Source organism: Eretmochelys imbricata, chromosome 12, assembly GCF_965152235.1.
Source record: "Eretmochelys imbricata isolate rEreImb1 chromosome 12, rEreImb1.hap1, whole genome shotgun sequence".
In the NCBI taxonomy this organism is placed as follows: domain Eukaryota; kingdom Metazoa; phylum Chordata; order Testudines; family Cheloniidae; genus Eretmochelys; species Eretmochelys imbricata.
The window spans coordinates 24,487,767-24,501,895 of record NC_135583.1 but is presented as its reverse complement, the minus strand read 5'-3'; the positions used below and the strand labels follow the sequence as shown (position 1 = coordinate 24,501,895).

The 14,129-nt window shown below is 40.5% G+C and overlaps 1 protein-coding gene across 3 annotated transcripts in view; it reads left to right on the top strand.

Moving 5' to 3' along the window:
• Positions 1-14,129, top strand: part of PEPD (peptidase D) — a 223,290-nt gene that overhangs the window by 31,947 nt on the left and 177,214 nt on the right. For all 3 annotated transcript variants that reach the window (XM_077831255.1, XM_077831256.1, XM_077831254.1), the window contains exons 4-6: positions 5,671-5,734; positions 10,374-10,421; positions 11,867-11,928. In XM_077831255.1, the coding sequence (XP_077687381.1) occupies positions 5,671-5,734; positions 10,374-10,421; positions 11,867-11,928 (174 nt within the window). The remainder of the gene's footprint in view (positions 1-5,670; positions 5,735-10,373; positions 10,422-11,866; positions 11,929-14,129) is intronic.

Here is a 14,129-nt window from a genome sequence, read left to right as displayed (position 1 = left end):
TAAACAAGTAAAAGTCAACTCTTATTCCAGTTCAGAGAATAGAATTTATTGGGGCAGTGCTCAACTTGATCCAAGCCAGTCTTCCTCCCAGAGGCCTGATTCCAGACTATATCAGACCTGTTATCTAAGGTCATGGTCCATCCAATTATGAAAGCCCGAGTTTGCCTCAAGCTCCTGGGGCACATGGCCGCATGCATTTACATGGTCCAGCATGCCAGGCTGTGCCTCAGGCCCCTGTAGATGTGGCTATTTTCAGTTTACTTCCCAAACAGAGACTACTTGGATGCAGTGGTCACTGTTCCATCTCTGGTCCTTGCCTCCCTCGCCTGGTGGAAGGACTCAAGGTCGGTAATGATGTGAGTCTCCTTTATCATTCCCCAGCCATCAGTGTCCGTAGTGTTGGATGCATCAGACCTAGGTTGGCAAGCCTACCTCAGCAACCTCAGGGCCTGTGTTCCCAAGAAGAACTCTCCCTGCACATAAACATCGGGGAACTCAGGGCACTTCGCTTAGCCTGCCAACTTTTCCTTCCCCAGATCCGAGGCAAAGTGATGCAGGTTATGATGGACAATACCGTCGCCATGTTCTATATCAACAAGTAGGGAGGAGCTTGATCCTCTGCCCTGTTCAGGAAGCCATCCATCTATAGGACTTCTGTGTGAAGCACTCCATCAATCTTGAGGCTTCACATCTTCCGTGAGTCCAGAATACGCTGGCGGATTACCTCAGCAGATCCTTTTCTTCTCACCATGAATTCATAGATATTAAGGTCAGAAGGGACCATTATGATCATCTAGTCTGACCTCCTGCACAACGCAGGCCACAGAATCTCACCGACCCACTCCTGTGAAAAACCTCTCACCTATGTCTGAGCTATTGAAGTCCTCAAATCGTGGTTTAAAGACTTCAAGGAGCAGAGAATCCTCCAGCAAGTGACCCATGCCCCATGCTACGGAGGAAGGCGAAAAACCTCCAGGGCCTCTTCCAATCTGCCCTGGAGGAAAATTCTTTCCCAACCCCAAATATAGCGATCAGCTAAACCCTGAGCATATGGGCAAGATTCAGCAGCCAGATACCCAGGAAAGAATTTTCTGTAGTAACTCAGATCCCACCCCATCTAACATCCCATCACAGGCTATTGGGCCTATTTACAATGAATATTTAAAGATCAATTAATTGCCAAAATCATGTTATCCCATCATACCATCTCCTCCATAAACTTATTGAGTCTAATCTTAAAGCCAGATAGGTCTTTTGCCGCCACTGCTTCCCTTGGAAGGCCATTCCAAAACTTCACTCCTCTGATGGTTAGAAACCTTCGTCTAATTTCAAGTCTAAACTTCCCAATGACCAGTTTCTATCCATTTGTTCTTGAATGATCCCTTCACCTGGAGGTCATCAGGTTCATCTCCCAAAGGTAGGGGTCTCCCCAGGTAGACCAGTTCACGGCCAAACAGAACAGGAAATGCCATCAATTTTGCTCACTGTGTGGGCACAGCACAAGCTCCCTCTCCGATGCCATCCTGCTCCTGTTCTGTGCATTTTGCTGAAAATCAAATGGGACAAGGCGAGAGTTATTCTTATAGCCCCAGCGTGGCCATGCCAACACTGGTTCAGCACGCTAATAGATTTATCAATAGTAACCCCGCTTGCACTTTGTCTGAACCTGATTTCACAAGACCACAGTTGGGTACTCCACCTGAACCTCAGCTCCCTTCAACTAACTGCATGGATGTTACATGGTGAATCCAAAGGAGCAGGCCTGTTTGGAACAAGTTTGACATGTCTTCCAAGGTAGTAGGAAGCCATCCACTAGGGCGACCTACCTGGCCAAATGGAAGTGCTTCTCAATATGGGCTTACCAACAAGGCCTCTCTCCAATTTGGTCTTCCCTTTGGTCTATTTTGGAGCAAGTAGTTCATCTAAAACGGCAAGGTCTGGCTCTCATGTCTATCAAGTTACATTTAACAGCAATTTTGGTATTCCACCCAGTGGTGAATGTCAGGTCAGTGCTCTCTTGAGATGACAGTCTGTTTTCTTACGGTACTGCAGAGACTTTATCCTTGGGTCCGTGAGTCGATTTTCCCCCCTCCTTTGACTCTTGGGACCAGGGGCATGCGCAGGGATTTAAATGAAGATTATTTGGGGGGCGCACTTTAAACACCCCCCCACGCACACACCCAATGTCCTCGGGCCCTGCTGCCTCCTCCACCCTCCTGACTCCTCCTGCCTCCTCTGGCTCCTCACCCATCACCCCAGCCCCTGCTGCTTCCCCATTGTCCCAGATTCTAAACACTTACTGAAGGCTGTGGGCGAGGAAGGGATGGGGCTCAGCAGGTGTGACAGATTTTTTGTTACCAGTTTGCCTGAGGTGTCAGGTGATTAGGTTGAGGCCACAGGATGGTTAAGGGAGGAGATGATGGAACACACCAAGTGTCTAAGTTTTAAAGCTTTATTGATAAAATAATAACGCAGAGTGCTGGCGGGGGAGGGGGGCGGCATTTTCCACGTCACTCAGAGGAAGGAAAAAAGCATTAGTGCCCTAAGCCCTAACCCACTTTTATACTTACACATGCACTACCCGAGGCTGGCCAGGCCTGGGTGTAACGTAAGAAGAAGAGGGGGAAGGGTGGACGGGAGTTCTGTTTTGTGCGCACAGGTTGTTTAGGGTTCGCTGTGATCTCCGAATTACTCCAGCTTTTAAGAGGGTTTTAAGTCCTCAGTTTCTTTGGGGGTGTTTTATTTTTCGACCTCTGTTCCTGGTGCTTTTTGTGCCAGTCCAAATCGGCTTTCTGTGGCTTTCTTCACTTTTCCAAAACACAACGGCTTTAGGGATGCAAAGCTCTGCTCCCCCCTTGTTGTTTTGCCTGGGTGTTTTTTATTTTTGCAGCCCTGGTTTTCTTATGGCTGGCTGTGGCTGACTGAGAGAGAAACTTTTCGTCTAGCGCTGTGACCTTGGACTGGAGCCAGTGTCTTATTGTTAAACTAAGCTTGCTAGCTGCAATGTTAAATGAATTTGTTTTTGTTTCCTTTTTTTTTTTAGCCTTTTGCAGCCTGCAAAATTTTTTTTTATTTTTTACTTACATATTTAACCTTCCCCAAAATGCTTTTCAAAGCTTGCAACAGCATTAGCAACATGCAATGCTAATCTGCCTTCCCCCACAAAAACCCTAAAGTTGTAACACAGGCTACTCCTTTCACAGTACTCTGTGGCAAGCCCAGCTTCCCTGCTCAGGGCGCCATCTAGTGGGGTTCAATGAGAGCACTAGCTGCAGTGCCTTTCCCAGCCACGTCTCTTCAGCTGCGCTCAGCCCGACTCCCACGCTGGCAGAAAGGGGGAAGGATGGTCTTGGGGCAGGGAATCACTGATCGGGGGCTGGAACAGAAGCTGCCAGAAATTGCGGAGATGATTATTGGGGGTGCGTGTACCCCTGATGCCCCCTGTGCACACCCCTGTGTGGGACTTAAACCTGGTTCTGTCAAGGCTCACTTGCCCTCCCTTCAAATGATTAGCATTGTACCCTCTACTGCATCTCTCTTGGAAGGTTGCCTTCCTGGTTGAGATCACCTCAGCCAGAAGGATCTCTGAAGTCAAGGCCCTTACCACCTCCATGATGTTCTTCAAGGACAAAGACCAACTGTGCCCCCTCCTCCCGCCCCCCCCCCCCCTTTCCTGCCAAAGGTGGTTTTGCAGTTTCATCGAAATCAGGCTATTTTCCAGCCAGTCTTCTTCCTGAAGTATCACAAGAACTCAGAAGAATGGTGGCTTTATTCATTGGATGTTGGGCGTGCCCTCGTCCTCTAGATTGAGAGGACTAAATTCTTTCGCAAATCCACGCAACTCTTTGTAACAGAAGCAGAAAGGATGAAAGAACTTCCAGTGTCAGCCCAGAGGATCTTATCCTGGATAACCTCCTGCATTTGAGCATGTTATGAGCAGGCAAATGTCCTACCTCTGGCCATCGTAACTGTTCACGCCACAAAAAGAGGAGAGTTCCTCACATATAGTCTGTTTGGAGCCTTGATTTTGGGGTGGGGGGAGGACACTTCACTCTTCAGTGTGGAGTTTAGAATAGCTAGAAGGGAGAAGTAAGGCAGAGAAAGGAGAAGTAAGTAAGGTAGACACTTAAACATTCCAGAGAGGAGCCAAGTCCTCACACCAAGCAGAGTCTAAATGCAGTGAAGCAGGAGACAATGCAGCTGTGGCATATAATTCTGAAAATTTGTTCTGAAATAATTAAATCCAACCAATGAGTGCGGGGGCATTTAAAATATGACCCATTTCAGTGAGTTCATTTTGCTACAATAAATCGAATAGAAAAAAGTGAACTAAGTATTGATGGATATTGATGATTTTAGAAAAGATTAGAGAGAGGAAAGAGAAGCTCACTCTTCAAAAGAAAGTTTGTCAGTAAGTGAGTGAATACCTTAGGATTGAATTATCAGCAATTTAATTTACTGATCAAAGGACAAAAAGAAGTTAGCAAAAATAGAAGAGCTAGTATACTAGACTGAGGATCTGCACATCATCAGGAACAATTCTCAGCTTTGCTTTGAACAATGCAGCATGACATAAATGATGATTTGGAGGCACTGCAGTGGAGCATTAAACAACAGTGACCATAAGTTAACTGGGTTCAGAGTTAGGGTTTAACTGTTAAATAGAGCCAAAATTATGAGAGTTAAATTTATTCCCAACTTTGTTGGAATATTTAAATACTTAAATATTTGAGGAATTAGGGGGAAAGAAACCTTGCTAATGAATGGGGAATATGCAAAGTCCTCAGAGGTAAAAGAACTATAAAATGTTAGGTATAGAAAGGGACTAGAATTCGAGTTATGTTTAAATAAAATGTGTAAAAATAGAGAATTTCTGCAAAAGAAGGCAAGATCACTAATGTATTTTTCTATACCTCACAAACATTAATGAGAAGAGGTCATAGGGGAGGGTCACTTAAAGGAGTATCATGATTTAAAAAGTTTTTCTTCTGTTATCAGTAATCCCTCCATTTATTAGACTGGCAAAAAACCTCTCCCACAAATTTTACCTATGATATGTGGTGATTACTTTCTGCATGAGAATAGTATAGTCTTTCCTTTTGCAGGTGAGGGTGGGAAGGGACATGATTTAGAACTTGTTGATTCATCACCAGGACTCATCAGTTAGTGGAAAAACTCACTTGCACCAAGTTGTTTCCATACCTTTTAAAAATTTGGACACAAATGAGTGTGGCACAATTCACAACCTTAACAAGGAGGATTACTCTGGGAATACAGGACATTTTAGGACTGGAGGAGACGATGAAGTGAGCTGTAGCTCACGAAAGCGTATGCTCAAATAAATTCCTTAGTCTCTAAGGTGCCACATGTACTCCTTTTCTTTTTGCGAATACAGACTAACATGGCTGCTACTCTGAAACCTAAGAAGTCTAAGTTTCAGACATGGTCTAGGTCAAAACCTTAAAGTAATGTAACCATAGTAAATTTTATTGTTAGCTATTGTACTGAGATGTTAATGTTTATTAACATTATTATTCTTGATTTCTTTATATCTATGATGGTAGTACTGTGCGAATAGCCCGGGCACTATGTCATCTTTTTCATAACCTAAACTATTTAATTTTATAACATGGCTAACACCAAGTATTGTATTTTCCTTGTATTCTAAAGGATTCATCATCCCGAATATTTCAGGAAGAAATATGCTGTGGATGAAGTACACTATAAAAATGAGGTGAGTGTCTGCTTTTCCTAATATTTTCCCTATGAATACAAAATTAATGATTGTTCTGAAAGTATGGCAGTAATTTCCTACAAAAAATCTTGTTCCACTAAATATTATCTTCATTTCCTCATTAATTAGTCCTACCTCCAGTTCCTGAATAATGACATTTGTTTTATAAACTTTTCTAAAACTCTTAAAAATATTATGCTGCCATTTTGTTGGATTGTACATTGAGACCAATTTAGAGACACTTTTTAATATGCTCTGTATTTAATAAAAAGGTTAATTGGGCATGATTCTGAAGGGTTCTGGGAACCTGTGAGGAAAAGACAGACAAATGGGTTAGCAATACCAATGCTTAACCAGTAAACATAAACTTTCCTCTTTATCCCTATTTCATAAAATGTATTAAATTTTCATGAGCTGCTTGAATGTAAAATATTTTAATTTTTCATTTAATTATTTATTCAAATATTATTTTGTCTCTTGTATCCATGTATTTTTAAATATGGGTATTAATTGGACACGTAAGTTTCTCTTTGTATAGTTGTTTTTGAGTAGATGTTATGTTTTTGTGCACCTGGCTAGTTTTTTTTTCAGTAGGAAAGCTCAGCAGGATTATGGCAGCATGTTTGCCATACTCTGTGGTGAGTCTTATGGAGAGCAGCTTAAAAAGGAAGATCTTGCTATTTCTGTCCCCTGCAGGATGCTAACCTGACTTGTCAGACCCAAAATCTGATTTTTACCAGCTGTGGAGATCGTTTCATTTCATCTTCACATTGAAATTATCTCTAAACGGTGGTTGTGCTAGTGTATTTCCTTAACTGTGGGTTGAGGAAGCTGTGAAGAGATTGCTGCTTGACGCATTTGGATTGGAATCCTAGTTTCTTGTTATCAGACTTGATGTGTTAGAATACAGAAGTACAGAATACAGAAGCCAAGGCGAGCAATTGCAAGTAGGAACACATGCTTCTTTATAAAGAATCACATTTATTGACATTTTGTGTGCAGTCTCCTATCAACAAATGCCATTATGTATCTTTATATTCTGTCTCAGTGCTTAAAATTTTATCCAGGAAGGAATGTGGATCTCTTTAATTTGGGACAATTTGTAAGCCCATATATCGACATTTTTCTCTTTGGAGTATCCCAGCTTAAGTCATAAACCAATGAAGTTTTGCAGTATTGTATTTCTCTGCAATATGAACCTGTCTGTATTTGACAAAAGCATATTGCCAGGTAATAAGTTAGCAAAGTCAGAATGGCCTGTAGGAACTCTGTGACAATACATTGTATATACATTAAATAAACACCATTCAAGAACACTTTAGCTTTTTAACTTCTATGCTTAGAAAGGAAAAGGGGCTTGTATGAAAATTGTCCAGTGCTTTCAAAGGTGAGCGCTCTCATTATTCATTTATTTGGTCAGTCAGTATGTACATATTTTGAGACATTCCTGGATTGTGCAAGCAGTCTTTCATTTTTCAAAGGCTTTGGATACAGTGCTTGCCCGTTCTACTAGGAACATACACTTCCCCAATGTCAAGGCACTAGGGGCCTGATTTGCAAAGGTATTTAGGTATCAAAAGATGCAGATAAACACCTAACCTGCTTAGGCATTTCTGTAAATCCCACTAGGTGCCTTACTCTCATTGGGTGCCTCTGTAATTCCACTAGACCTGTAAATACCTTTGTAAAATGACTCTAGACAGTGGTATTGGAGCAATTTTTATAGTGGGGATGCTGAAAGCCAATGAACAAAACTGTAAATTCTGTGTATATGATGGAAACCACTTCAAGCCAGGGGGTGCTGCCCCACACCCAGCACCCTTAGTTCCAATACCCCTGACCCTAGAAGTCTAATACCTTGGTTATCCACTGTATTAGAATCTTTGACTTGAATTGATCGGGTGAGCATGTGTACCAGATTCTTCAATGATGGATACTGCTGGAAAGTGTGTAATAGTCACAGTATCTCATGAAGGTTAGAAAATACAAAAGATCTTTAAAAGACGTTGCAGTATTGATATGTAATGTACTTGTGACTATGCATTTAGTTCTTTACTTCATGTGGTGTGTGTTATTGGAGCAAACTGGTAACAAGTTGATGCTAATTTGGTGAAATATCTTTGTCCTAGTTATGTGGTTCATTTATTGGATCAATAAATGCATATAGATTCATAGATATTTAGGTCAGAAGGGACCATTATGATCATCTAGTCTGACCTCCTGCACAACGCAGGCCACAGAATTTCACCCACCACTCCTACAAAAAAAACCTCACACCTATATCTGTGCTATTGAAGTCCTCAAATTGTAGTTTAAAGACCTCAAGGAGCAGAGAATCCTCCAGCAAGTGACCCGTGCCCCATGCTACAGAGGAAGGCGAAAAACCTCCAGGGCCTCTTCCAATCTGCCCTGGAGGAAAATTCCTTCCCGACCCCAAATATGGTGATCAGCTAAACCCTGAGCATATGGGCAAGATTCATCAGCCAGATACTACAGAAAATTCTTTCCCAGGTAACTTGGATCTTACCCCATCTAAAACCCATCACAGGCCATTGGGCCTATTTACCATGAATATTTAATTACCAAAACCATGTTATCCCATCATACCATCTCCTCCATAAACTTATCGAGTTTAATCTTAAAGCAAGATAGATCTTTTGCCCCCACTACTTCCCTCGGAAGGCTATTCCAAAACTTCACTCCTCTGATGGTTAGAAACCTTCGTCTAATTTCTAATCTAAATTTCCTAGTGGCCAGTTTATATCCATTTGTTCTTGTGTCCACATTGGTACTGAGTTTAAATAATTCCTCTCCCTCTCTGGTATTTATCCCTCTGATATATTTATAGAGAGCAATCATATCTCCCCTCAGCCTTCTTTTAGTTAGGCTAAACAAGCCAAGCTCCCTGAGTCTCAGCACCCACATCTGTGCAGCCATATTAAAAGTATACCTGTCTGTGACCCCAATGTTTTCTTCTCAAAGAGATGGTAGGGTAAGAATTGACCTTAATATAAAGTATCTACTCCTCTCCATTTATTTATTTGTAATATAGTTACAACCAAAAGACAAAGCATTTTAAATACCAATAGTAGTATGAGAGTGGGAAACCCAGAATCTTTCAGATCTATCCCTTGTAACTTAAGTTGAATTCATACTGATTTTCAACAGAAGTACAAATAGTGACTAAAAATGTCTCAAGTGTGGTTTAATGGGACTGCTAGACTAATTCAAATCTGTGGTGATACCATTGTAGTGAGATGACATTGTTATACTTTTTCTTCTCCCGAAAGACCAGGCAGACTAGTGAGATGGCTGATAAATATTGTGTGTTTTTCATTCCCTCTTAAACAGTCAGGAAACCAGGCTTATTGAGAAATGTTAGCCACAGTGTGAAACAAACCAAGGGCATTTAACTGTGACTGTTCTTATAAAACCAGTAGAACTCCAGTGATGTCTAGTCTTGGGAAATGTGGCTGTTGAGTTGACATAAGCTATTCTGCGATAGAAGGCAATCTATGGAAATAACAATACTGTGGTTTACTTCAATTTCTTGTGGCATACAAATGGAACAAGTTGAAGAGTGTAAGCTTTTAATCACACCCAGTTGAAATAGAAGACCTACTGTAGCCTCAATTTATAAATGTGTCAAAGATGCTGAAGGAAGTTGGGATATTGTAGAGAAGTTTTTAATCAAGAAAAGATGACCCAGTGAGAATAACTGTAAATATTCAGCACACGATAGTGTAATAACATCAATGCATACTGTGTTTTTATATGTAGTAGCACAAATCTTTTCCTGCTATAATTCCTGATTTCCATGTCCTATTATATGGGTCTTCATGGAAAAAACCCTTCTTAGCTCTCGCACATTTCCTCTGCCGATAATGGCTGTAGATTTAATCTTGCAATGCACTTGTTGCACGTGTCTTAAAAGGACACCAACTTAAAAACCACCCTTCTGTCTGAACATTTTTTTAATGACTCTTGTAACAAGTGACATAAGATTACTGAATCGGAAAGAGATCAAAGAAACATTTTTCTCTTTTCCAGTTTGTTTACTTTGTGCACTTGGTAGCACTTTGTATGTAGTGAGTATCACTGTTTCCTCTGTCAGCTACTTAGTCCATTTTCCCTGCCTGCATGGGTCTTTCACACAGCAACATGGGTGGGGGATGGAAGAAAAACTTATTTTAAATCACAAAAAGTGACAAATCCACTACATTTGTCAGGCTTCGGGGAGGTGTAGGTCCTGAAACTACTTTATAATTTTTGTTGACTAGATTTTTAATTCATGTTTGTTTGTTTAATTGATATAAAATCAATTTTGGATGTGACATATTATAAGTCAGATGAGATTAGTCATGCTACTTTGGCTGTGTTCTGGTGTTTAACCTTTTTATTGTATTTCTTTTACAGCAAAAGGTTTTATTGATTCATACTTTTCACCAGTTGTATTGCTGCCTTTGCCTAACAAGCAGAATGTATGAAGTGACTTCTTTTAGCATGCTTGAAATGTTAGTACGTTTCTAAGATTGCCACATATAACATTGACAAGAAGCAAATTGTCCATAATAAAATAGTGATATATGAAGTGGATAGGAAAAAAAAATGTACTATAACTGCAATCCTGTTCTTTTAGATAACCAGTGTCTTGGCTCAAAAGAAACCCTCAGTACTTCTTACCTTGGTAAGTCATATTTGTTGTTCCTGGAGAATACTTATCCTGTTGCTCTTCAGTAAACAGATGAATTAATCAGAGGTGTCTGCTCATTATGCATCCTCTTTGTCCCTTCTCCAGCCCAGAGAATAATGTCTCCATCCTCCAGTTTGAGGTCAGCCGTCTTCGTATAGTTGACTAGCCTTTCTCCTCTCTCCTCACATTCAGTCAGTGAGTTGCTAAATCCTGTCCCTTCTTCCCTGTGTCCTACTACCAAAACTCTTATCCATGTTCTGGTAGTTTCACACTTAATTTACAGGAAACTCACTTGACACCCACATTGTTTCCCTCCAGTCCATTCTAAATGCTGCGAAATCACATCCTGCTTTCCCATTGTTCTCACCATGTCACCTGCATATTTGAGTCCTCCCACTGGCACTTAGAGGAATTGGAGTACTGCCCTTCTGTATGATGAGGTAGGGGCTCAGGGCAGTTTTCCTTCAATAGTATGAGAGTGGGATCAAGTTACTATCTAGATCCCACTTTAGATTACAACATAACATTCACACGACTCCAGGGTGGGAGGGTAAAGTTACAATGCTCTTCACCCCTCAGCCACTTCTTCCCAGGGTGAAGTGTGATGGTGATTTGAGCTGTCCTTTCCTCTTCTTCAAATTTCCATTATCCTGTGCATGTGTCTGGTGCATGTGTCTGTCATTATTTGTCTATTTTTATGGAGGTTGAGCAACTCCCTGTCTACTGGGTCTGTTTCACTCAAAACTTCCTACTTCTCTGAGCTGCTTTCCCTCCCTGAGCTCTGGAGGAATGCTGATCCAAAGAACATTCTTTGCTTAGTTCAGCAGAATTCCTGCACTTGTGCCTCTTCTCCATTGGTTTTGTTCCAAGCACAGAAAGGCAGTGCTGTTCCATATGATTCCTCACAAACTGAGAGACGTCAGCAGTGCTATGTAGCAGCCAGTATGGTGTCTTTCATGCTTCTTGTGTGAATGGCAAGCTGTAGGGGAGAGGCACTCCAAGTTATGGAACAAGAGTTGCCAAGGCAGTATGGAATTACTTCTTTCCAAGGAAATGTGTTTTAAAAATTCCTAATACAGTTCTTATTCTACTCCCACCCATTACTGTCTTGTTTACGGGACGCACCTTTTTTGCCCTCTGCTCCCCACCAAGAAAATTGTCACCAAGCTATTTTAGAAAAGAGAAGGTTAGCCCTGCTAAGATCCTAGGCAGCACATGTCAACTTGAGTTCCATCTGTCTCTTCAGTAATGAATAACTGTGTCTCTAAATGTGACTATGTAACCTTGTTTTTACCTCTTACTGATTTTATGCAATCGTTCAAATTATATTTACAAGTAAGCTTTCTAAAAGACCTTATGTAATGGATTCTGTCAATGAATTTATTGTAAAATTCGTGTCTTTAGCACACAATGATAGTTCTTTTCATCTTCCCCTCCAGCGTGGTGTTAATACTGATAGTGGAAACATCTCAAGGGAAGCTTCATTTGAAGGAATCAGCCAGTAAGTGACTATTGAGGTGGTTTTTATACATTAATTAAATTGTTGGATAATTATTAATAATGTTATGCTGGTTTTATATTTCAAATTAAATGACTGTGTCTTTTGCTCATGACAAATTATAAAATGTTAATACATAAACAAGAGCTTCTATGAGCTACCCTTCATTGAAATCTAGAGATTTGATTTGCACTCTAATGACTTAAGGGTATGTCTACACAGAAATTAGCCATCCATGGCTGGCCTTTGCCAGCTGACTCAGGCCCTGGGGCTATGGGGCTGTTTCATTGCTAGGTTGATTTCTGGGCTCGGGCTGGAGCCTGAGCTTTGGACCCTTGGGCTCCAGCCCAAGCCCAGAAGTCTACCCAGCAATGAAACAGCCCTGCAGTCCAAGCCCTGCGAGCCCGAGTTCGCTGGCACAGGTGAGCCATGGGTGTCTAGTTCCTGTATAGACAAATACTTAGTTTTCCATTTATTTGGTTGTTTGGAAATCTCTTTCAATCTGTGTTAGCAACAGCAGAGATATGTACATATGTTTCTTTTTATATTACTTGTACATTAAAGAAAAAACACTTAAATTCCTTGGCAGTGAATATTTGGATTTTACAATATGTGAAAAACAAACTTCAAATAACTTCTACTGTATGACTACCATACGTTATCCTCTTATGTACAATACTTTGTCTGTTAAAGATTCTGGAATGTTCACTCTTCTAAAAAGACACTGTGTAATATTTCTGCATAGAAGTGACCTTTTGAGGGCAATCCATAAACTTTCAGATTTAATTCCTTTAAAAAAAGTTTGCTGCCAATGAAAAAGTGCTCCTAGATACAATTGTGTGAAATGGTAGTGAGCAAGGATAACAATTGCTTATTTCCTAGAGCAATCCTACGTGATATATCGTAGACTTATGCTATAATATGAAGAAGATGGTCAGAATTTTTAATCAAATGCAATAGTCTGCTATAAATTTTGATATCCTGAGATTTGATCGTCATCCATTTGGCTGAAAAATGGGGAGGGGTGGTGAACACTGTCTGGAAGCCTATTAAAATTAATGCTGTCTCAGAGGTAATGAGGGGGTGGCCTTTTTATGATCCCTGACTCTAAGTCAGCCTGTTGTATTTTCCTCCATTCACCTTTGTGTCCACAGCAGATAACACTGTTACATGATAATACTGCATAGAATTTGTGGCTGTTGCCTGTAATTCTAGACACTCATTTTGCCAGGTCACATGGGATAACCTCTCCTCTGTGTCAAATAATGAGATTTGGAATCTGATTTCTTAATTACTTTTGTTCTCTTCTATAACCTGACTGGAAACTTAACCAGTCTGTCACAATTAAGGACACTGGAATAATGGGCACCAAAAATTAAAGATTCTGTAGCTTTCAGAATCTTTCTGTGGAAAAAAAATGTAGACTATGACACTATTTTTGAGACTTTCTGCTCTTCCAGTTGTTACACCAGTGTTCTATTCTGATGTGTCCGTCTCCTATTGCTTTCTTAGGCATCTTTGCCCCAAATTATCACAGTACAACCGAAAGAAAAGGTGCTGCTCTTCTGTCCACTTCCTTGAAATTTTAATCTGAAAACCTATTTGGAGATCATGTTTATTTTAAATAACTTCTAGATCTTTTGTGTGGGAAACTATAAAATGTAACGTATGTAATATATACAAATATTTCTTTTATGTGACCTGTATTTCTCTATAGATTAATTCAAATAAATGTTATAGTAGCTGTGACGTAACATGGTGATCCAAATTGGGTGGTGACAGCTAAAGTTGGGGGAGTGATTTTTTTTTTCCCCTTCCAAAACTCATGAAGCTTACACCAAAATAGACAGGAGGTGTGGAGTGACATCTCTACTAAATGTACCATACATCATTTACGTTGGAGGCATTCCGCATGTAAAGATGCATCTATCTCCCTTTTTTTAGAAATATGTCACATTTAAGATACTGGATGGAAAAAAAATACCAACAATGCTTGTGTCTTAAACTGTGAAACAGCCAGCTAAACGAGCCGCGTCTCTTCTCTTACATGCCTATAAATCTATAAAGTAGCTGCACAATTTCTTAACCTTTAGGAGTATGGCTCTTTTATTGTTGAAGTACTCTAGACCTGAACTTCAGTATATTACTTTTTATAACTGTTTCTTCAGTCCGCTCACAAATTTCTGAAGAAAGCAATTACAGTA